At 39.8% G+C, this 25,477-nt stretch overlaps 1 protein-coding gene across 1 annotated transcript in view; it reads right to left on the bottom strand.

Annotated features, from left to right (window-relative positions):
- Positions 1-25,477, bottom strand: part of LOC122969104 (potassium/sodium hyperpolarization-activated cyclic nucleotide-gated channel 1) — a 73,383-nt gene that overhangs the window by 20,712 nt on the left and 27,194 nt on the right. The window contains exons 3-4 of the mRNA XM_044334697.1: positions 20,899-21,060; positions 8,334-8,552 (exon numbers count right to left, since the gene is read on the bottom strand). Of these exons, the coding sequence (XP_044190632.1) occupies positions 8,334-8,552; positions 20,899-21,060 (381 nt within the window). The remainder of the gene's footprint in view (positions 1-8,333; positions 8,553-20,898; positions 21,061-25,477) is intronic.

Here is a 25,477-nt window from a genome sequence, read left to right as displayed (position 1 = left end):
CTTACACTTCTCATAATAACATAAAAGTTAAAACCTTGAGTTTTTCACAGTGTTTCAGCAAAGCGTCTCTCACTCCCAGTCAGTGACCCCATGATCGCACCCACCTGACCCGTTATGAGAGCCGTTCCACACCGCCCAACCCGCAAAAATGTGCATTATTCAACCACCCAAACCCAACCTGACCCACAAACCACCAACTTTGTCTAATAACCGTGTTAACTAAACACCAGTAGGTTCAGTGAGCTGTAGCCAGGGAGCAACACGCTGTGGCTGGGGAGCAACGCGCTGTGGTTTTGTTGTGAAATATGTGGTGGTTGACGGAGGCAGCTAGCTGTCTCAACCCCCCAAAAAACAAAGGTACTGTAGCCAGAAACGGTGATAGCTGGCATGGTTAGGCGACTAACCACCAGCCAACCTGGTGGGTAACAGAGCAGGAGAGCTAATATCTGCAGGGTTTTTCTACTTGCATAAGTAAGCAGTTTTATGATGTGGTGGGTTCCAGTCATTTGTTGACATTAGCGGGAGAGATGTAAGGCACTCGTGAGCGTGCAAAAACGTCACATCTGTTGGATTTTCAAGGGGAAACCGGCCTTCACATAGGAATCGGTCCACAGGCTGTTACAGACAATTTTAATATTCCAGTTTTAATAATTAATACAAACAAGCAGCGGTTTTCAAAGTACACCTTGAATAAACAGCAAAGTGCCACAAAAAATGTGGTCTTCGGAGTGTGTATTTGTGTCTCTGTATTGAGGACAAGCCGTGCTCTCACATAGTCACAGTGCCATGTCCTGGTTCTGTGTGTGGGGAGGGAGAGACAGAACGAGGGAGGCAGGTGGTGAAGGAAAGTAGGAACAAGTACAGGCTTGGGGCTATGTCAGACCAAGGTAGCAGTTCCGATTATCTCACCCATGCAGGAAGCCCAGTCCTAATGGGCAACTAAGCCATGATCTAATGTGAACAAGCGAGGTATACCTGATATCCTAGAGAGATTTAAGAGCTGCGTAGACTATGAACCAGATGGCACCGAATGCATGACTGATCAAGTGATAATTATTTGCATGATTTCTTTTGAATTTTTTTTTTGTGAATCAAAAGCACACAAGTAGTTTTGAGTACAGGATTGTCAAGTGTCAAGAATCCATTGTGATGCCAAGAGGTTGCCCCTCTTGCCTTTTCTTGCTTCTCCTTCTTTTTTAAAATCTCTTGATTGTGACAGACTTTGTAAACTTCGTTTAGTAAATGAGTTTGTCTCTTGTATTTAAATTTGTTTTTGATTCTTTTGTTTTTATTTCCTTATAAGTGCTAAATAAACAATCATTACATTCTTTTGAATTACCTCACATTACAGACATTTTAATCAGTTAAAAAATATAGGAAACTGGTAAATCTCCATTTATTTTAGTAGTAATTACTAGCTTATTATTAAAACAAAATAATTCTAACATAGTTAAAAATGCAAATTATTAAATATGTTGTATGTCCTTTGCGTTAAAATGTCAATATTTCAATATTTTATTGATGTATTTACTATCAGAACCTACATATGCTTGGTGGAGGAAACTACTTTACCAAGCATATTTATTTTTTTAGGCTAAATTGGTTGTTCTTTGGTTTGGTTTTCTGATACATCAGCAGTAAATATGCAACTTAAATCTAAGTAAGGGTATATTTACAGTGAAATGAAACTATAATTGGTTAAATAAAGTACCTGTTGTACTTTACAGTTTTCACAAAGCTCAATATCTCTGGCGTTTCCCAATTTAGAGGGATGCGCTTTAACTCTGACTCCCATTATAACTCCCATTATAATAATATAATTTAGTTATTTAAGGATAATTACGGTTCATTATGACTTTGGTCTTTTTTTTGTAGCTTTGGCCATCATTTCTATTTGTTATGATAACACTGATTGGTAAAATTGGGGAAAATGAAAATAATGTTAGTAGGAAGTCTGACAGGGCAAGAAGCACGAGAAGTCACACTATCAGGCGGGCCTTAATCAAGCCAAATGTTTATCTAGATTGTCTGAATCACTTTATTGGAAGGTAAACCTGAAAGCGACATGAAACGACATTGCACATGAAAACCGTTTGTGCATACAGTACAATGATATAGATCAAAGTTGAGCCATGAAGTTGTTCTATATGATCCTTTAAAACATTGCTATAGTTATCATGACTCACACTACAGTAACATCAGGATACTTTATGGCCAGAGGATGAGTGGGAGAGAGGGACAGAGAGAAAAAGAGAGAATGATAGAGGAGAGGATGAAATATTTTGTGTCCTCAGAAAGCCAGATGGCTTGTGATTCTACTTTTTTTTCTCTTTCTTACTGCACATGCATGGCTAGACACAAGACTCAGATTTTCCATTTGTGCAATACCGCCACTAACAGATATAAGAACCGTCCTGTTTCTGATAATTGAATCTTAGCGGGTGTTAAAATTCTGTCCACATTAACCCGAAGGCAAGAATTGACCCAAAGGAGACAGAAAAGATACTTGCTCATCTGTTTTGATCAGCCATTGTTTCCTCACACAGGTCTGCCACAGACAGGGGGGAGAACACAATCTTCCCAGCTAGTCCAGGACCCTCACACCTGAAATTAAACAGTCTCTCATACTGCCACTGGTAATCACGGCAGAGCGGTAGGTGAGAGCACGTAGCAGCTGTGAGGTTGGTAGCAATGTGGGAGACTCTGTGGCCAGTGTGATGCAAGCATGGCCCACAAAATGAAATTTGTCAGTGAGAGAGAGGATCCTTGAGTCACAATGCCTCCCTTATTGATTTCTCTCCCGGCTGCAGGAAGGTGATAAGGGGCCAGGGTTTTGTTTGCGGGAAATTGATTTATTTTGAGTTCACAGTCGAAGTTGGCGAGTGTCTGCAGAGGCTCCATGGGGCCATTTTGACTGGGGGGCCGAGGTGGGGCACGGAGTCAGGCAAGCATGGCACTGAACATGACATGACATCCCCAGTATTTCAGGTTGGATATGTGGCCTCCCGCTTGAGGTCATGTCAAGTTTTTATAATGATGATGACTTCAATTTCTCTCCCACACAAATTCTTAATTTTTAATTTTATTAGTTAACTGTCCAGTTATATGTTTTTAAGAAGTTTAAGTGCACTGACTCCGAAAATGAAATCAGATGAAGTTAACTGCACTACATTATGGCCTCATCCATTTCTTTCATTGTGCCTCATTGTGTCTTTATCTCTCTAGAAATAGTCCTATACTCACATTGTGATGTGTCACGTGGCACAATATTAACCCACTTCTGTTCTTGCAGGTATATCTATTGATATAATACAGCCTTGGGGCATTTTATCTACAATAATAACTCTCTATGGAGATACAGTATGTGTTTAATTTACTGTAAGGTGTGGCAAATCCTAATTAAACATCTAAAAAGGAAAAGAGAAAGGCAACTTATAGAAGGCAGCCTTGGAACTAGTATGATAAGTTAGAAAGGTTTCTGCTTTTTGCATGTGTTCAAATGGATGATTAATTGAACAGAAATAATGGATTAGACAGTAATCTGTTTAATCTAGAGGAGGAAAGAATCAAATGCTTTTGTTACCAATATTTTTCCAAAAACTTTGAAAAAAACAATTTTAATGGCTCTTGACGGTGGTCCAAAAAATACAGTTAAATAAATGCTGAATAACTGTCTTGCCGAGAATTTGATTATGAGGGTTGAAACCGCTCACATCTCACGTCTGTCCGTTCAATATGAAGTTAGAACCAGCAGACTATTAGCTTAGCTTAGCATAAAGACCGGAGGAAGGGGGGAACAGCTAGCCTGGCTTGGTCCAAAGCTAGTGTAAAAACAAAAAGCTGTGGTTTTATCTGGTGGACTATTTCTACAGCAGGGTGCGTTGACTTACTGGAGTCTCTCTGCTGGTTCCCTGGCAAGACACTTGTCCTCAGTCTTTATGCTAAGCTAAGCTGCTACCGGCTGCTGGTTATTACTTCACATTAAACAGACAGATATGAGAGTGGTATTCTTGGCAACTGATATTCCTTTAAGCATGGCTGCTTGTATACTTCGTATGTCAAAAATATGCATATAGAATTTACAATATTTTAGCTATATCTGTGTTCAAATGATTTATAGATATGTTTGTGACACTGATGGCTGCATGTTCAAAGTATACAATTTCAAGCTAGTTTGGAATTTTAGATTTCATAATTAACATTTCATGACAACCGGGTTTGAAATGTTTCACTATTTTTTTAACCTTTATTTAACCAGAACAGTATTTCGTGGCAGACAGTTAGTTAATTAGGTTTATAAAGACTCTGAGCCTTGTATATTATCAAATGAGGCACAGCATGGACATGACTCAAAGAATAAGTCCTCAGGCCTCAGCTGATAAATGACACGCAGCTGTACGCTGGCTTCCAGTCAATCAGCACCAGGACATCACAGCAGGCATATCTTGAGATCATGCATGCTTTACATCATCATTTCCTTTCACCCCCCACCTACTATTTCTCTCTTCCCTGTCATCCTACACATGCTTCTCTCAGTATGTTTCCTTCCAATATATTGCATGGTTGCTTTGCTCTCTTTGATCGTATTTATCTTTTTTCACTTTTGAATCACGAGAAAGCTGTTACTAGGAGATAGGGTTTTTGTGCTCTAAGTTGAATCTATTAAAAAGAAGGACTGATTCTTGATTACCAGTATCATTCTTTCTGCCCATTTTACAGTACATACCACTTCTATCCTTAGCTAACTTCTGACCTCACACCCACATCCATCTCTCCATCCGTGTTTCCAACCCCCCAGCTGTGCCAGTGATAGATGTAATGACTAGAGGCTGAGCACCCAGAACCCATCCCTGCTGCTCCCCAGCCTGCTCCACTGATATGCACAGCCATGCAGCAAATCAGTCCTCGCTGAATCTGGCTACACACTGGGGCTCTGTTACCATGAACATGGCATTCACAACCTCAAAGCTGTCAGTTCAATGCCTGGAGGGATGTTAAAAGGATAAAGTGGGATGTAGATTAAGCAGATTTGCTGTGAAGCAGATGTACATCCATACTGAGCAAGAGACATGTCACTAATTCAAACAGTGACTTTGGAAGCCCAACTTGTTTGCTGTGGGCGACCTGCTGTCATTAATTTTCGGCGGAATGCACTGTGGCATCGGTGTATCTGGCTGTTTACAATCAATCATAACATTATTTCAGCGTATGAGGAAATCGTCTCCATACTGCTACTTTTTTCAGTCTAAAAGGTCTTTTATTGAGCCTGCTCTATCCTCCCACATCTGCATCTTTTTGTCCTGACTCTGGAGCGCACTAACTTCTGATCTGCTGTCATTTCTGTGTCAAGAAACACTTGAGTTTACGAGCAGACCTGCTGATGATGACTCTGAGGATGAATCAATCTGTCAGAGGATGATAAAATTGAATGATTAGCATTCCATGATCCCATTGAGGTGAAAGCTGTGATCTTGACCATGCTTGTCTTTAGAGGATTGTCCTGATATACTACGTGCATTTAACTATTTTGGTGATTTAGGCTTTTTTAAGTGAAAACAGACTCCTAAAGTACTGTGTATAATAGCACTGCAACACTGCTGCTAACACACAGGGGGGTGGTTTCTCTAGATTGCATTAACCATGGGAGAGCCTGGCAAGGTCAGGTTATCGTTTTACAATGAAATGATAACAGCTAAATGCTTTTATATGCAAGGTGTGAATTAATGAACTAGCATTTTAGCATGTCCTGTTATAGTCACAGCCAAGGTGACAATAACTATAATATATACTGATGATCTGATAAGAATTATTGCAACAGCCTCACACAGAATAATCGCTGTGTACTTTGTGTGTCAGCCCAGCCCTGCATTGGTGTGTGTGTTAGTGTGGACACAGTCGGGCTACAACTAACAATTATTTCATCAGCAATGAATCTGCTGTGGGGCTTAAATTATAAATGACAGAAAATTAATATGTAACTGTTTTGATAATCAATTAATTGTTGATGTAGTTTAATTTTTCAAGCAAAAATGCCAAACATTCACTGGTTCCAGCTGCTCAAATGTGAGCAGTTTGCTGTTTATTGTCGGATAAATTGTCAGTTAGTTATGATAGATTCGACTGTCAGTCAGAAAAAACAAGCAATTTGAAGACATCAGCTTGGGCTCTGGTAAATTATAATGGCCATCTTTCACTACTCTCTGAAAATAACCTTTAGTTGTTTTGATTATGTTCTTGATTAATCCTTTGCTCTATCAAATGTCAAAATACTAAAAATGTCCATCACAATTGCCTAAAACCCAAATCAAAATCCAAAGATATCCATTTCATTATCACATAAGACTACAAGAGGTGAATCCTTGAAATTGAGAAGCAGACACACGAGAATGTTACAACTTTTGCTTCAACGATAACTTGATTATTAGAATAGCCGAAGATTAATTTTCTAGTAATCAACAAATCATTTCGTTTCACAGTGTAAATGTTTTTTTTTTTTTCATTTTTAAACATACATGACCGCAAAACTACAATGAACAACAAACAACATTTGAACGACAAGCCGTGCTTTCTAAATGCAAATAAAATAATCTATATGCTGTAGGTGAATCAGTCTATCTGAGCTTACATCACCTTTGTTACCGCACAGGTTAAAGGTCAGCTTTTCATTTTAATCATAACCATGTTCTGAAGTGGATCACGATAACCATAAAGGACTATAATCCCCCGCACTACAATGGTATGTACATGGAATTCTGCAGCATAAGCGCAGGAAAAGTTTGGGAGTTAAACTCAGGTTCTTGCGTGCGAGCATAAAGCGCATCAGACATAGCCGTGTGTTCTGGGAATTGCCTAGGCCCCTCAGCGGGATCGCAGATGGTGGCTTGGCTGAAATGCTGGATAATCACCCTACACGCAAAAAAAAAGTGATGTAATAGGGACTGAAATGAAAGGGGAAGAATAAAATGTGTTCACTGGCAGCATACAGACAATGAGGTTACTGGTCATGTCATAGACCTCCTCACCCTGTTGGCCTTATGTGATCTGCTTGGGGGGAGAAAATCCTCTTTCCTAGTCATCGCCCGGATATTGTGATCTGCGAGAGCTCAACCCATTGGTCCAGAGGGCCATTGAGAGAAGACCTAATTTATTTAAGTCTAGCTCCAATGAGCAGGATTTTATGCAGTAGGAAAGAGCAAAACCCTCAGATTAATACTTTAAGACCATCCCAGCGGTAATTAGCATTACTTACCTTGTAATAACAAATATTAAAGATGTGCAGGGTGTGATTTGCCTAGGGGGGTTTGCTGGGATTCCCCCCACTGGTCTATCTATCCCTGCCTCTGCTGAATTATTTTTTATCCCCAGTGGGGACAAAAATTTGTTCCCCTCATAGTGATACATGCTGCTTCACCCATAGACTAAATTAAAAATAAGCTATTTAAAAAGAATAAATCTAATTGAAGGGCTGCAACGTGAGTCATTAGTGTGAACAACAATAAAATCAGAAATGGACATTCACTGTCAGCACTTGCGCTTGTGTGACAATAGAGACGACACTGCGTCTAGGCTTCGTGATGATGCATTAAATGGACCGAGGGTGGCCTCCTTCCCTGCTCGGACATTTTCAGAGATGTGGGTAAAAGAGGGGCCACAAGCTGCAGATGACCCCTCCACAGGAAAACAGAAAAAGCAGACGGAAGTCCGTCATCAAAGCAGACTGTTTTCTTAGTCTGACAAGTAGGCATATACTGTAGCCTATTTATTTTTATATTGACAGCATGTTGTGATTATTTTTTATTCAACGCTAAAATTTGCTGCACATAGAGCTGAATTAAACAGTGAATTGCAAGAACGACATTAAGTGTATTGGCACGTCTGGCCAAGTGGTCTTATCCACCTTTTGTTTTGTTATATATGAGAAAGGACAGTGAGAGTGAAAATATTGCGCTACTTGATTAATTAAATTTTAAAAAATTAATTAAAATATTCCTTCAAATTCAGCGGTCAAGTTCAAGTTTCGTAATTGTTTTATTTAAGTTCATATTCATTTTATAGATGTTACCGTAACAGCTGCAAGAAACAGGCTAATAGGCTCCATAGTCTGTATACGCCCACTGTGGTTCTGATTTATTTTCATAAATAATAACATTTCAGAGACATCCCCCCTCTGATTTTTTAACAAATCGCACCCTGAAGATGTGTGTCATACCATGCAGCACTTTAAAGGATTACTTTATAGTTACTATATTGAAATTACATCCAATATCATGTGAACTCAATCTTTTAATCTCAGGTATTTCACATGATAATGTGTGTCACTGCGAGGTCCTTACCTTCTCTTGGTACTGTCTGCGTGAAGAGTCCAGTGATTGGATTAGAGCCGTAGCATGGCCTACAAACATGGCGTAGCACGTGGCGCCTACAATCATACTCAGCATGGTGATCCACAGGTCAGACATGCTGACGGGTGCCCGGGCGCCATACCCGATGCAGAGCATGTGGCTCATAGCTTTGAAGAGGGCGTAAGAGTACTGCTTACCCCAGGAAACGTTCTGCAAGGAGGGAGAGAAGGGGAGAAAGAAAGAGACAGAGAGAGGGTGGGGGAAGTTACTGCAAGGCAAGGCAGAATGGAAAGACAGGCTTTTCTTTGATGGATCACTGAACCTCTACCACACATTCTGCTGGCATACTCTTTATGCCTCAGAGCCTAATGCCCTCACTGAGTGACTGAACTTTCTACCTCTCTTTCCTCTATCCTCTTTCACTCAACACTTATTGTTATTTTTCCCCCCCTGTTCTCCCTCTGCCTGGACCTACCTGGCTTTATTAATTCCCCAGTGGGTGAAAAACTGTTCATGTTTGCAAGAACTAAAACAAAATCCCTGAACTTGCATTATTTACAGAAGTCTGAGGAATTGTTTCCTGTAAAGCCTGGGGCACCCTTCTCAGCAAGGGTTGCAGAGAGAGGAAGGGAGGACTGGGCTGGATCGTGCCCCCTCTGTCTCTCTCTCTCTGTCTCTCTCTCTCTCTCTCTCTCTCTCTCTGGTTTGATTTTCATAAATGTTGTAATGGGATTCACTGTGTTGGATGCAGAGGAACAGAAATACAGAGCTGGGAGGGAGGGAACACTTCTGCTGCAGTCCCCACACACACATCAACAAAAGACTGAGAGCTGACAGTCATGTACCATATCAGCTTGCATGTATACGCTCTTCCTAGTTGGAAATTTAGTCATGCACGGCTATTTTGAACAGCTCTTTGTTACTAGAGAGAGGGAATGATTTGTGACGGGTGAGAGTCATTCCTTTAATCGCTAACAGCGTGTGTTCTCCACAAAAAAGTGATGTTGTCCTCTGTGCCTTGAATTATACAATAATATCTCCAGTTGGGTGCATGAGGCCCCAATTATCCAATAATGTGCCCAGCTGGGTTCATAAGAAGCAATTTCATTTTCAACTTGTTATTAAGCAGACTAAGTTGTTTGAAAAGAATATGATCACTCGCTGCTGACTGGGAAACAAGCGAGTATTGTAATTCTGTAACTCAAGATTAGTTTTTATAATTTCTCATGTCTGTTATTGGTTTTTGAACATATGCACTGTGATACTGAGGTATTATTAGACATGTATCGATTATGAGATGAGGGTAGATGAGAGTAGATGCCTCCACACCGTCTTTGGAAGTCAGGTAGTCATACAGTTGTAGAGTTTCACCATTTCTTTCAGCAGATTCAGAGTTGCCATGTTCCATGGGGTGAATACTGAACCTAAACTGAACTGGATCTAAACATGACCTGAGGGAGAAACACTTGCAAGGGATTTGTGATGATGGTTTCTTTCTTGTGTCAAGCCAAAAGTGAATGTTTTAGGGGTCAATATGCCTTCAACAAAGTGCTTTTTGGATCTTCAAACAGCATCTGAAACCATCTCTTATCCACAACTTTCTGGTTTCTAAAAACAGTTTCTAAAACAGACAATCCAACAATCATACCCACTTTATAAAGCAATTGGTGTGCCGTGCACAAAACTGCAGGATTTTAACTTCTCTCTCAAACTCTTATTTTTTTGCAAAACTACTTCTGTCACTTTTTGTGTGCACAAACAAGTGCAACATAAATGCCTTCAAGGTGAGACTGTCCAAAAGTTTGCACTGTAATCCCCATTATTGCATCCTCTGCCTTCAGGCGTAGACAATGCTGTATGAACTAGTTCCTTTCGAGCAGTTTTGTAAAAGGATTTTTGCCCTTTTACTATGCAATGGGAAATCTTACTAAAAGTCACTTCCATCCACAGAGGCTCTTACGTAGGAGCCCCAGACTCCTTGGGCACCCAGGCCTGTCTGTCTTTCCAAGTTATCAGGTAGCATCACTATACAAGACTTGAAAACATTCTACCTTCTCGCTCGCATTTCAGATTTCTCACATTCCTTTTTCCCCACTTTTTGTCACAGTTTCAGCCTTTAGAGAAGTCACGTCTAGGAGCTGTGGAGCAGGATTTAGACTCCTCATTAATACAGTATGTCAAAAGTCTACCTTTTCCTCAGGGAACTGCAAAATCTCTAGTGAGTAACTCAACCGGCCTATCGAGGCTACATCTGTGAAACCTAGTAAGTTCCTATCTGGAGACAAATGCGACAGCTCTCCAGCACAGGCCTCGTAGCCACAACCAAGCTGCTGACTCCGCCAATAACTTTTGTGAACAAGAAATGTTAAAGAAGCGCGCTCACACAGAATACCTGTCTCACCCAAAACGGAATAGCTAATGAAAGAAATATGAAATCTCTGTCTTTTCTGTCGACTGACATACTCCTACATGCCACATGGTAATATAGTAAATCCTATCATGTCCAGGCGCTGGTGTCTCCTTTGGTCATGCCATTTTCTGTTCTGCTAGACTCCAAACAGCTCATCAACTGGGATTTGGTAAATGAGTAAATTTACAGCTAATCACCTGCCCTGGATGACTCATCTCCATGCTGATTAGTTGTTTCTTCCGGAAACTGATTAGAAAATCTATGATAATTACATTTACCAGTTTTGATAAGAAATAGAGTCCAGTTTGTTTGCCTCTGCAGTTTAGATTTTTAAAATACTGTCTTCAAGTGCCATACAAATAACCACGATTTTTTTCACATTTACTGCAATAGAAGTATTTCTGGCTACTTTGTGAGCATAAATATGTAATTTCTTTCTGTGGCATACAACACATACACTGGATCACTTACACGCAGGGAAAATAAAAAAACAACATAAACCAACCCAACCATGTAACTGGAACAAATGTCATTTGTGAGGTCATGGGCCTTAGGTGTCCTTTCACATGTGTACATTTAGCATGTGTGGTTGAGATGGTGGGACACTGTTTATTGAGCAACACTGCAGAATGTTTGTGTTGACATATTTGTATGCATGGAAAAGCAGAAAAATGCAGTTTTGCCAGATGATGTCAGATTCGCTGGAGTGACTCACTGTACTTTTTTTGCTGTTTGTCCTTGTATGTGTTTGGTGCACACAGACGAACACATACAACAGGGAGAGTTTGCACTGCTATTTCAAAAAAAATTAGCTCTTATATAAGGAGCATGTCATGTAATTATGTTGTATGGGTCATATAGGGTTTAAGTATTGACGTCGCATTGCATCGTGCTGTGAATGTGTCATATTTCTGATGTTTGTTTATATATAGAAGAAATGATAAACATGCTATTTTGGGGCTCTTTGTAATACAGATTTTATAATAAAGAGACAAAAAGGACGCCATGGAAAGGCATGGAGTAAAAAGCTTAGCTTGACTACTTGAAAATATCAAACAGCTGTCTGAAGGATGAATGCTCATTGAAATATTTTATTGACCAAATTTCATTTTATCACTAACAATAAAGAATCATGACAATTTGAAAAGGGAATTTGGAGGCTTCCTGTATAACAAATTAATGTATTGCTGTTAGTAATTACTAGAGTTGTGAATGTTTACAAGCTGTAGTATCAGTAAAATTTAATAACCAGTAACTGTACGCATATGAAGTTAGTCTACATCATAAATTAAAACTGATTTGATTGAGTGTCTTAAAATGCTAACAGCCCAACTTAACACTGTCTCTATAGCGGACTGAACTGTGGTTCCTAATCAGTAATCAACAGGTGAGACATCCTTAAGTGCAAGTCATATAGTTACATTGTAAATAGGCAAAAATTGCTTAAATACTGTAAGAATTATCTAGAAACGCTTAAAGTATTTTAACGTTTCATTAAAGAAAAAGCCATCTGTTTAAGAGTGGCTCACATAGTTAAAGGCATTAACATTTTTTTAAAAGAGACTAAGTGGCTGATTTAAAGATTTGCAGCAGTTTTTTTAGATGCTAAAAGTTGCATGTTTGGGGTTATCAAACTGGTTACATATCCTGTTGTTGAGGGTTATAATAGATCCCAAAATATGGGAGAAGAGAATGGAAATCCATACAAATGGCAGCTGAAACTGATTTATCATTGGCAATTAACCACTGTGGCAGAAGCAATTTTGTTTGTGATTTAACATCTGGGAGACATGTGTGAAACATTTTGAAGATGTTTTTTAATCAGACAGAGACAGAGTGAGAATGACAGACCCTTCTTAACCAAGAACATTGCAGGAATAAAGTCTGTTAAGTGCACTTTAAAGGAGCTCTAAGTGGAACATGACAAAACCACCACACAAGCCATAAGACCAGCATTGTAATTGCAGTATTATTTTTCACACCACTGTTCTTAACTCAGTGTTCTTCCTCAGTTGGATTGCTTGTATTTTTCCTCCCATCACAGTAAGTAACTCACAGTAGCTCTGATGCGGTGTAGCAGCCAGTCATATATTGTTTACAGTAGTAATCAAATGGAAGACATAAACATATATTTTCCTTCAGTATGTTAAAAGTGTTAAGAACCAGATTTTTTTCCAGACTGTCAGAATTATTTAACTGTTGTTTTTTGCTGTAGAGCCTTCTGTCCTTTGGGAAGAATGAGTCATTGCAGTATTAACACATTTTGCCCAGAAAATGCAGTTTCTGCTTTTATAGTACAATTCCCATGATTTTAATAAGTGCGGCTAACACAGTAGAAGTGTTCAGTTCGTCCAGAGTCGTTCTAAATATAATTAAGCTCTGGATACAGCAAAATAAGTGACATCAGATATTGCATATTCATCTTTTAGCAGCTCTGCCTTTGTTTATAAGTAGAACCGTAAAGTGAATTTACAGCCTTCATTATTACATGCATTAACGCTAATCTCATCCCACACCATTGTCAAAGTTGTTCTAATCAACAACTTGAAAGTTTCTATAATTAGACCGTGCCGAGTGTTTGACTGTGTGCTTGTGAGTTTAACAACTTGCTATCGTTTCAATTCATTAGTCACAACATTGCGTCTCCAGCAGTCCCCTCACACAAGATGTAACTGGTTATGTGACTGCGAAGGCAATGGATGATTCACCAACCTCCCAGTGTTATGTGTGACCCAAAGGCGTTGGTTGTTGCTGATACCCACGAATAAGACTAACACGATGTAATGCATGGCTGCAAAGGACAGGATGTGACCCCAATACAACACCAGTGCTCATAGGGCAAATAACAAAAAACAATAATTTCTCATCTGTACTCCCACAGATTGCACAGTGTTTCAATAGGTGCCCTAGTTTCACTGCAGCATAACTTTTTAGTGAAAGCCTAAGAAAATACATTTCCTTTCATATTCTTGTGAAAATTACACTTGAGAGTCTTTTAGAATGTGTGTGCATGTGTATATTTAACATTTTTAATATGTTTTGGTGACAAATTCCAGCATATTTTGGTGTTACAAACATTCTTTGATTTCATCTACATGTTTCATTCCTGGTTAACGCTCCCTTCATGTTTTTTTTCTTATATTCATATTTTTGAAATGTAACTAAATGTGCAAAACATTCACATTAACTGATGCTTTTAATTACTCAGTCATGTAACTCTCTAAAACCCAGCAAGCTATCCCATGCATGGGGGGGAAAAAATGTAATGCACAATATCCATTTTTCAATTACATAATCAAACTACAAGCTGTTCACTCTGGGAGTGCACAGAAGGCACAACAGTCTTTGAGCACACGAATGAGGAAGTGAAGTGGTCTGCAGGCCTGAACGAATACCCAACAGTAAAATATACTGTTGTACAGTATGTTGGCAGGAAAAGCACTCAGTGGTGTATCTCAGTGTGAAGGTTGTGATTATCTTTTCTTGTAAGTTCTACTGTTTCTCTCCTAGTCAGCAGTCCTCATAAAGGACTCTTCTTGGACTTGGCCTGCCAAAGGTTTCTGATATTTTCTCATTTTTTTCTGTCTTTCTTTTTGGCAAGGTCTTTACTCAAAGTTGTAAGGTTGAGTTGTTGGTGGAGCTACAACTAGCAATTATATTCTTTATTGATTAAACCAAAACCCCCCAAAACAGCAATCCTCACAATTGAGAGGCTGCAGCTAAGGAATGCAGGATTTTTTTGCCAGCAAAATGATTGAAACAATCAATTTTCAAAAATATATTCTTGCCAATTATTTTTCAGTTGATTGACTAATCAGTTAATCAGCTAATTGTTTCAGCTAGTTGTTGTGGTTTAGGAGATAGGGTAACCAGGGTTTATGTTCTTCCCCAACACATGAGTCTGTGCTTTGTGATATGTTTACTCTCCTGTATTGTCTTTATCACATGACATACTGCTTAATTTTGTCATTTTGGTGGGCTCTTTCTCTTTGGGTTATAAATAAATGGCCATTAGCAGGCAAGTGTACAAGAAGAATTCTTCGGAGTGAGGTGACTTTCTTTTTGGTGTCCAATCATGTGCAACCAAGTATGCAACCAGCCACTTTCACTGATTAGCACACCCTGCATCAGAAAGGTTAAACTAACTGGGGAACCAACCTGTTTTATGTTTGTGAGTGAGAAAGTGGCTGCACTCGGCTCTCCTCACAGGTATCAAGACGGCAATAGCCACCACGTTAGATCAAGAGTGATCTTGTGTCCTTCAAAACTCAGCCGAGTGCTGTCCTAAACAGCCATGCTTGTGTTTTTAACAAGTCTGCTGGAAATACTGCATTTCTGAGTCACTCCCTGACGTCTGTGATTAAACCCTCCTATTATCAGCAAGGACTCTCCAATGATGAGGGGAAAATAAAACGCACAACAAATAACACACTCTGAATCGTGAGAGCAACAAAAACGTGCTGTTCACATTAGGGCAAAATCAGTCTTGCGTTTTACTGAGATGAAAGCTTCTTGTTAAGAGAAGTGTGAGAGGGAGAGAAAAAAAGTTTGATTAATTCATAAACTCTGTACGGAGCCAGGCTCTTGGAAGTGACTCATTCGGGGGTTTGGGAAGAAATAGATGGAAAAGTAGTGGGTGGTCCAAGGATAAAAAAGGCCAGGAAGGGTGACTGATGCTGAAGGGCGGTTATGCATGGTTAGACATGTTTTTTTTTCTTTTTATGTGAGTGTGTGTGTGTCTACCTACAATACAGTATCTGCCTATCTGTCTGCCCCCTTACCCTCACTGGGACATGAATCCTCAGCAGGATACTGCTCAGCTGTCTGTCTTTTAATACAAGCCTGGACAGGACCAGTGAGCACACACAGACCCACAAAACACACGTTCCTCCAGGCTCCTAAACACATATCCTTACACTCTACATGCAGACAAAGCAACAGCCCATCACCCTCTCACCCGAGCCAACACAGTGACAGCAACATTATCTTGTCTAGTGATTAAGTAAATGCAGCCTCTAAAGAGTAAGAAGCTACTTTCAGGCCATTAGTCAAGAAGATAACAGACTACACCCTGTACTGCACCACTCAGCAGTATCTGCAGTCCTCGTTGGCCCCACTCTCCTTCTCACAGCTGGAGACAGAAAGTACCAAGCTAACAGCAGACAAAAAAATATGCAATCTGAGTTTAAAGTCGTCACTCTTGAGCAAGCGCAGCCGAAAGACACGACTTTTGAAGACAACATTCACCTGACAGTCACTCTCCTGACAGGCCAGAGAATCACATTATGTATTTATACCTGCCTTAAAAAGAAAGGGGGATATCTCATCAAGATTTTTTAGTTTATGAACACTAATGCATTGTGATGGTATGAGAAGAGGGATCCCACATGTGGGCTGAGCTTTTCACTTTGGATTTGCCAGACCGAAGTCAGCACACGGGCCTCTACTTTTGCGAGGATCCACAGGGAAGAGATTCCACAAATTGCTCGTTCTACCACATCAGAGTCAGAAACACTATGTTAGCTACTCATGAGCTGATGCCCTACAGTACCAATCACAAAGATTTTGACTCTGTGGGTCTATATTGGGGCTGCAACTATACAATTATTATTGTTGATTGTTTTGGCGATTCATTTTTTAATGACTTTTTTATGAATCTGCTCATTAAGGTCCAAAGCAAGTATTCAATCAACACAGAAACTACAGAAAGCAATCAGGAAAATTAATGTATGAAAATTAAAGTGACAGTTCAGTTTTTTGTGAAATGTTGAATCTGTTGAGATTCCTCTGTATTTGAATATAGGGAAGCAAGATTATGAACTGCACTTCTCATGTGTACTTGCATGAAAAATAATACAATTGATGCCCTTCTTTTCCCAAGATTTTATGTTTTTGGCCTGTGGCACTGTGTTGTCAGTGCAGCATTTCTCTTAAAAGTATTGATTCAATGTTTATAGAACATTAATTGTATAAAATAGCCATCAAAATTGCACATAGCCCAACATGCTTATTTTGACTAATCCTTTCATTTGTATTTGCATTTTCATTCCTGAACACAATAAGAAAAAATACAACAGCAACAACAGATTCATGAAATATATGGTAATCCTAATCCCACAGTCCGAGAAGTTGTGAAACTGCTGAGATTTGAAGGCGTCATTGTTGCTTTAGTCTCCTGTACAGACAGACTCTGGGAGGCTCTATATATAGGTACACTATCCTGCAGACAAGCAGCTACAGTCCGAGCATGTCACTAGAAACCTTATATCTGTGAGGAGCTGTGAGACGTCTTTGTGATGCTGTTTCTACGTACGGCACACAATTTATTCTTCAGTTTCATCTTACCAAGGAGAGAATCAGTCCTCACAGCTGTTAACGAACCTACAAGCCTTCAGCACACAGGTATTCTATATTAGCTTTGTTTCAAGGGCCCTTTTGCAATCTCCTGTTATGGCTATAGCTTTTCACAGCACAAATGATCCTGCTGCAGAGGGGGCAGCAAATTAGCCTTTTGCATGATTCCCATTTCATATCGATTTGCACAGGGGAATATACTGCGTGAGATTCATTCTGAGCAAAAAGGTGCAGAACGCAGCACAAATGCAAGGAGCGGTTCATCATTTAGCCGCATGATTATATGTAAATCTGAATTCAGAGCGCTGTTCATCAAGGTTTAAAATCTGTGGTGGCTTTAGTAAATGAAGCAAATGTTTGTATACATAACCAAGGATGAACTGTGAAAGTTATGTGTGGAATTATATCACTGCAAATTCCTTTTGGTGCAAACAGAGATGGATAATGTCTGTTTGGATGAATAACACATGTTGGTTGGTATTGGGCTCACTTGGGCAACTCATTGCCTGAAAGAAAAGATAAGAGTGGGATGCAGGGTTGTGATGTTGAGGAAAGGTGACATTTGCACCTCCAGTCTGATGCCTGTGAGTAGTCAGTGTGCATGTGGAGTAGAGAAAATGTTTGTCGGAGAGTTGGGAGATGAGAAGGCAGAGGAGTTCCCGGGGCGAGCATTTACAATCAGCATTACCCAGGAGGCCTGCGCCCACGTCTACACTATCACATTGCTCTGAGAGGAGCAACCATAGTCCATTTGACCCCAACTCTGAGAAAGAGAGAGAGGCAGAGGAAGACAGAGAAAAGCAGAGACAAAAAGAAAAAGCACAGAGAGAAAAGAGACAGTCCCCAGAGCCCTAAAACTAAGCAGTTTGCGGTTTTGGAGATCCCTGTAGTCTAAAGAGAGGCCTGGCCAGAGTAACTCAAGAAAATAAATGGACAAACAACAGAAACAACAGAAATATTGTGATGCATATGTGTAAATACTATAAAACAATGTGAATATTAATTGAGTTTTTGACTTTCACTGCCTCATTAAGCTGTTTCTTTGTAGGTTGTAGGGCAATAATGTAAGTTAGAGTTGCAACGATTAGTCAATTAATCAAATAGTTGCCAACTATTAAATTAATTGATACCTATTTTAATAATCAATTAATCATTTTGAGTCATTTGAGTCCCAAGTCTTTGATTGTGTTTCTTTTGTCTTTTATGACAGTTAACTGAATATGTTTGGGTCATGGACTGTTGTGGATAAAACAAGACATTTGAAGATGTCACCTTGGGCTCTAGGAAACAGTAATTGTCATTTTTCACCATTTTCTGCCATTTTATAGAACATACAACTAATTGACAGATTAATCAATAATGTAAATAATTGTTAGTTGCAGCCCTAATGTACGTGCAACAATGTCCCTGATGAATATCTCTGATATAGATGGGCTACTAAAGTCCAACATCGATCTAAACTAGTCCGATATTAAATCAAAACAAAACACCAAGAGAGGATAAGACACTTTGACATAACATGTAACACGACGCTCGCCACGCGGCTTCAATATTTTGTTTTCTTATGTGCTAGTGCTTCCTGCTTTTTGTTATCTATAGTTATTTTTAAGTTTTTCAACGACATTACAAGAAAATACCACATTATTCACAGCCTCTGCCCAATTACGCTACAGTCCAGCTCACCGTGAAGAGCAGCCGCCCCACACTGAACTCCTCTAACAGCCTACGTGTCAAATCTAATGTTTTTAAATGACTCACATTTTAGTGCCCTTATTATAATCTAACATGATTATCATCACTGATGTGCATTCCACACTGTCAGAAAAATAAAAAACGCGCGTTCTGATCACACTCCTGCAGGGTTTTTGACAGCACTGTCAGCCAAAGTGGTGATCACACTGGCTGACAGAGGAGGAAGTGGAGCCAAAGTCTTGTCTGGTTCAGGTGTGGTAAAGCTCACCAAGACTCAAACTGATGGCAGCAGAGCAAATAAAGAATGAAGAGGGCACAGCAGCCAGCACTATTACACTCCTCTACAGATTTTCCATCACCTTTCTCTCTATTTTCATTACAGTTAGGTTGACAGGTATATAATCTCGAGACAAGACTGGGATTGTAAAACCTATTATCTTGAGTTGTGCTGCAACAGTAAAACATAACAGCTTCGACTGACAACACGAGGTTTGAATGGGGCTACTATGATGATTTGACATTTAGGGGGCAGGTAACAAATTACAGTACAGGTTTCTTTTCCCTGTCATCTGATGCGAAAATATTGTATATACATACATACACCCAGAGGTGTACCTTTATTCATTCGCATACATTTTCCTGATTTAATAACCTTTTGTGTGTTCAGACCTAATAAGATGACTTCTGCATCGACTGTTCTCCAGTGCCTCATCAAACATCGGTCTAAAACAGTTATCACATCAAGTTGTTTCCATGTTTTTCATAGATTTCTTTCAAGCGTTTCACAATAACAAGCTCAGATTGAACTGGGACTCTGTTGTTGTCAACAACAATTGTTATCGATTCCCCAGTCACTCCTGATTAAACGTCTAACTCCCTTCAATACAATGGACATGCTGTAAGTTATTTACAACTGTGTTCTGAGGCTACATTTGATATGCTGACAACCCAGCGATAAAGTATACATATAAACTGACCGTTCAATGAACCCATCTGCCGAACAGATTGTCCAATCATAATTTAGCAACTCTAAACAGGCAAGGCAAGCCTTTCAAGCTTTGGATTTCTCTACATACCAATTTTGTTTTCCAAAAACCCAAACACAACAGCAAAAGTACAAGGACTGGGTTAAACAGTGTGTTTGTTTGCTTTAACATGAAGACAATCCAAGCCCCCAAGGACAGCATCAGCCTTTGAAGCCAATTTGACATAGTGGCCAAACCGTGTAATTACAAGTTCCTCGTCTGTCACATGATGCACTCTGGCCCAAAAATACGTTTTCCCATAGAATTACATTGTGAAAGAGACGTCTGTAAATCAGCAAATACATTTTTTTGAGCTTCACAACCCCGATCATCATTAGCATGTCTGGCTAACTACTACCTAGTAATCCTTACTTCCACGCATGAGGAGCACATCATTTATAGGCTAGGTTACATCATTTTGTGGTGTTACATGTTAAACACACACACATAAAACCCTCATTCACAACTAGCATTTTCACTGTGTGGTATTTTCCCACTATGTGGAAAAGTTTAGGCTAACTTTAGCAGCTCTGTCCTGCTATCAGAATTAGAGACGTTTACACTCCAGCAACCCCTGCCAATGTTACATGAGATATGAGACATATGTTAGGCCTTATTCTAAAAGACTTTTCTCTTGTAATGTTAGTGTTCATCACGTGGAAACATTAAAAAGTCAGCTGGAGACTGCTTTTTCAACCAACTCGTGGAGCCAACATTGGCTTAATTAGCTAGCTGATGAGCTAATAAAATCTGTCAGTGACAGTTTTCATTTCAGTTAGCAAAATCAATGGTCACCGGATAGAAATAAGAAGCAAGCTTTTGTCTACCTCTATCTGAAACCAAGCACCCATTCTTTTAAAAATTACAAAGAATTTTGAATCTGTCACTGTTATCACTGTAAACTACATTTTTACCGTGCGAGAATGGAAAGTTTGACAGGCATAGAAAACAAGGGGAGCAGGGCTTAGTAAACATTCAGTTGGAAAACTGCTCTGCTAAGTTCAACTGACATATCTACAGATTATATATATCAAATGCCAAAATAACAAACAAAAGAGAAGAGTGCAATACTTACAACCATACCGTTTAGGGACACCCAGCAGTCAGGGGGGAAGTCTTGGAGGAGAGGCACCAGATACTGGAGACAGCCATCCCAGTGACACAGAAGCAGCATCATCCCTATCAAATTAAATATTCTTACCACAGCACTAGCCAGGTCATAGGTCATATGGAAAATCTGCCAAAGAGAAAGACAGATAGAGAAAGAGAGAGAGAGAGACCTCAGTTAGACCTCTTCAGTATCTCCTTTGTTGTGTGAATATACACTCAAATACATCATTTATGTACAGTGTTAAGAGGTGATACAAACCTCTAAACACAATGCTTAGGATTTAGATCTGTTAGTATCACTGAATCATCACATGCATTGTTATTTTAGAGACAAAAGATTAAAAAAAAAAGATTAAAAAGAGACTTAAAACGTTCACAAAAGTACAAAGTCACTTTTGAAGTGGATGGCATGGTGTGCCTGTTTGGCCACCAGAGAATTTGGCTGCCGCCAGTGTGTGTGCGTGCCTCTGCACTCACAGATGTTCAGCTGTTCATAATTCAACATGGCTGCAATCCAAAACAAACTGACCAGTAAATATACAGCACAGAGTACTAGGTAATGGAGAGCGAGAGTTTTTCAGGGGATTACTGAAAGATGAAGGGAGTGCACACCTCTGGAATAAACAGCCAGTAAGTATGCCACGGACCGATGCAAGTGTCGCTGCCGGTGTGGCTATGTCATCAGAGCAGGAAGTTTCAGAATAGAAAGTCATCAGTGGGGTGAATAAGCATAATCTGCAATGAGAAGCAGTTTCATTTACATTGGACCTGGGCGAAGAGAATTGACTCATGCTTGGCCGGCTGTGGCACTAATTCAGAGTTTCTCATTAGCATGAGAAACCCATTTCTTCTTTCCAGGTTAGTTATTCCATTAGCTTACTCACAGTGCAGCTCAATTTCTTCTACTAAAAAAAGTTAAATATGGACAAAGATGGTCGCTGATTGGAGGGTTGTGCATAATAGACGTGCCCCATTTGCCAATTTGTTGAATGAAAGATTTCAGGTAATTGTTTCTATTTTTAAGTTGATGGCTTTCCATTCCCTTTAAACTGCATATTTTACATATCATAAGTGTGATGACATTTTAATTGGGCCTTAGAGTATGGTACACCCAACTACCAAGAGGTTTTAAAAAAAAATGAATTCACACAAAGTTGCGACTTTGAGCAGAGTTTCAAAGTTGGAAATGGTGCAAATAAAATGAAAAGTTCTTGAAGTAATACACTGAAATATTTTGTTTGAATAAGAAACTAAATTGTTTTATCGACCGTCTAGATTTTCTAATAACTTGCTTATTTTATTTTAACCCCTAATCTTTATTTCTATCTGTATTTCTGTCCTCAGTTTCATTTGTGCTTTCTGGTGTGTACACATTTTGAAATTGCAAAGGCTACTTACTTCATCTTACAGTGCAATCACTCCAGAAATCACTCCAGAAAAAGAAAGAGAGGCTGAGTGTGGACTTCATGCTTACATGTATTTTGGCATAATTCAGACCAGTCTCGCCATGCAAAATCTGCCATTAAACCCCAGGTGTTTTAAAGGCTCTTTGAATCCACGTCTCTCCACCCCAGTCTATTGTGACTGTCCTGTAACCTTTCTGCACAAAGGACAGTGTCCACACAGAACAGAGGAGAGAACAAGAGGCTGGGCTGATGCTCAGATCCCTCTGTGGTTCGACTCATCCACAGGGAGATACAGTGCACTGCCCTGAAAGGCTAAAATTAGCCACTAGCTTACAGGATGGCTGTCTCAGTGCACCCAGTATCTCTTCTGCTGCCTACATCTTTATTCTTAATTTAGAAGAACGCTCTCTCTCTCTGTCGCGCGCGTGTGTGTGTGTGTGTGTGAGTGAGTCTTCACATTCATCACAGTTTGATGACTTAATAGGAAAGAACAACAGACGCAGGGAAAAACAGACAAAGACAGAATGGGAGAAATAAAATGATAAAGGTAACTAATAAAGGTGCGTATTCCTAGAGGACTGCGATAGGATTGGAAAACAGGAAGTAGCACTTTGGTCCCTCTTTGAATTGCAAATGATTCACACCAGGCAGAAATAGAAAAGGGTCGACTGCTTGTCTGCATTTTCCTCCTTCAATTAGGGCATAATCCAAAAACAATACAAAAGAGACTTTGCAAAATTGAGGCTCAGGGTTTGCGGGGAAAGCAAGCGACAAGGCTGTTGGATGAGCCTCAGGTGAGATGTCTGAAGGTTGCAGAGAGGTTTTACAAATTCCCAGGGACCATTTCACTTTGCTGGGAAGCCTCTGCAACCTTTGGGTCATGCTCACCGAGGGCAGAGAGGGAATGTAGATGTAGAAACTCATTAACACAATGTGGGATTTGTTTGGGTTTGAGTTTCAGGGGCACTAGTCTGACAAGTCTGCCAGTGTCAGCAGGTAGCCACGAGGTAGTAGTCTATTAATAGAGCTCTTAATAATAGAGGCTCTGGGTGTAGATCAGTGGTCAGGTCAGAGGATTATACAGGATAACCTTCATTATGTGGTGTAGGGATGTATTAGGCTGAATTTTAACTATTTGAAACAGTGCAGTGTTGCAGTTGTTTGCAGGGACTGAAACAATCTCTTCATATGGCATATTTCATTTTACTTGTGATAATACAAAGAATGGAATGTATTCTACCTCTTTCTTATGGTAATGACTACATGAATCTCACAACAAACCCCCAGAGAAACAAGAAAATAAAAGATGGAGTGAGGGTGTAGAGGGAGAAAGTTGAGGTTCACTCTCATATTGCATACAGAGGTCTGCTCAGGGGGAAAGGGCATACAGAAGGCTGTGGACAGAAGGCCCTATGTCATGCTCAGGATATGTGTCAGAACAAAAAATCTTAAAAACAGTCCTTTTCCCAACTTGCAAATATTCTCATCACTCAGCAATATCGACTTTCTGTGATTGGTGAGTTGCACTGAGGCCACAGAAAGTGAGAAAGCAGCGTGAGTTAGTACAGTTCACAGTGGTGAGGGAGAGGAGCAATTATCGTATAGGCCTATTTTTCACTGCCAATGTTTTTTTAAAAATGTTAGTGAAGCGAACCAGCTCTAAATTCTTCATACGCACTCTGTCAAGTAAAAGAAACGTCTTTTCTACTGTACATTTAAAGCGATTACTAGGGAGTTCAATAAACCCTGGAAACCCTGGAAATAATAACTGATAATAACTAATAACTAAAAATGCAGCCTTGCAACAGAACTTTTCTCAACAGTATGTTGATTCATAATAGATAAGGACCGGAGTTTTCTGAAAAATGATCTAATATCGTTAAATTCAATATTTATGTTTTTTTGGTGCCTTTAACGAACAACATTTCCCATAAGTCCTAGACATATCGTTTAGTCATATTATTTAGTCCATGAGCTCAGATATGTCTGTTTAAATTTCTTATAGCAGATGCTATAATGGATGCTGAGCTGTCTTAGAATATGGAAAGTAAACTCCAACATGCTTCACTTTTTCTGAAAGCTCAATGAAAGAAACGCTAAATAAAAGTCTGCATTTAGTTACGGAAGCAAGTTGGACGGAGGCTAATCAGACGTGACGTCATGACTTTGGCTCTCTAGAGGTGAGGAAATGCTTTCTCCAAGAGGATTCTGGGAGTGGCTGCCGTGCCAGCCTGTCTTGCCGTCTGATTTGGGTAGCTAGAATGACCTTAGATTGTGTGCTGTCGTGCAAGACCCTGTTTCTTTTTTCTATTTCTGGTCTGATTTGTTGTTGTGTCAATGTATGGATTTGATTTTGTTACCATGACCATCTGTTTGTGTTGATCCATGTAGTTTCAAAGTGTAGCCTGGCACACATTGCCTGTAAAAGATCTATGTCCTCTGTGCAGTGTTTGTGTTTGTGTATTTGCATGACTGTGCCCATGTGTCTCAGGATGAAAGTGGCCCTGTAAAAATCTTTAACCACCTGCTCACATCACCAGTACACAGTACAGCACGGCAGTGACATTTCTGAACATTGTCCCTATGTTGTAGACACAACAAAGCAGTTGACCTAACAGCATGCCCACTGGAAAGATCTACATTAATTTTCAGAGAGCTCTGTCCTCCACCATAAGCTCTCATAAACTGCATGACAGTAGGAAATAGGTAGCACTGATCAGCATCACCAATACTCTCATCTGGCATTGGCAAAATATAGGCTTAGAATTAAGTGCATCAAGCTTAAATTTGACCGGGGACAGGGGCATAGGTCAGCATAATCCTCTAATACAGTGGAGACAAACAGCCAAGATGTGATGTGATAGCAGCACAAGGTCACACTCTAGTTATGTCCAGCCAGCAGGGCGCTCATTCACATTTGGCCTTTCCCCATCCGTTCAACAGCACAGTACGGTAGAGTAGATGAGGATTTGGATGTAAACCTATTGCAGGTGGTGTATTTACATACACAAACAGACTTCTATTAACAGGATTTATAAGACGGGTTGTAAAACTTCATTGCATCAGTGCCATCTATACCGTCTGCATTACCGCTGAATAAGACAACAAATCAATGGACAACTAACAGGGAAGGTGTTA

The sequence above is a fragment of the Thunnus albacares genome, chromosome 18 (genome assembly GCF_914725855.1).
Source record: "Thunnus albacares chromosome 18, fThuAlb1.1, whole genome shotgun sequence".
NCBI classification, from domain to species: domain Eukaryota; kingdom Metazoa; phylum Chordata; class Actinopteri; order Scombriformes; family Scombridae; genus Thunnus; species Thunnus albacares.
The sequence above is the reverse complement of the archived record's forward strand: the minus strand, read 5'-3'. Positions and strand labels throughout refer to the sequence as shown.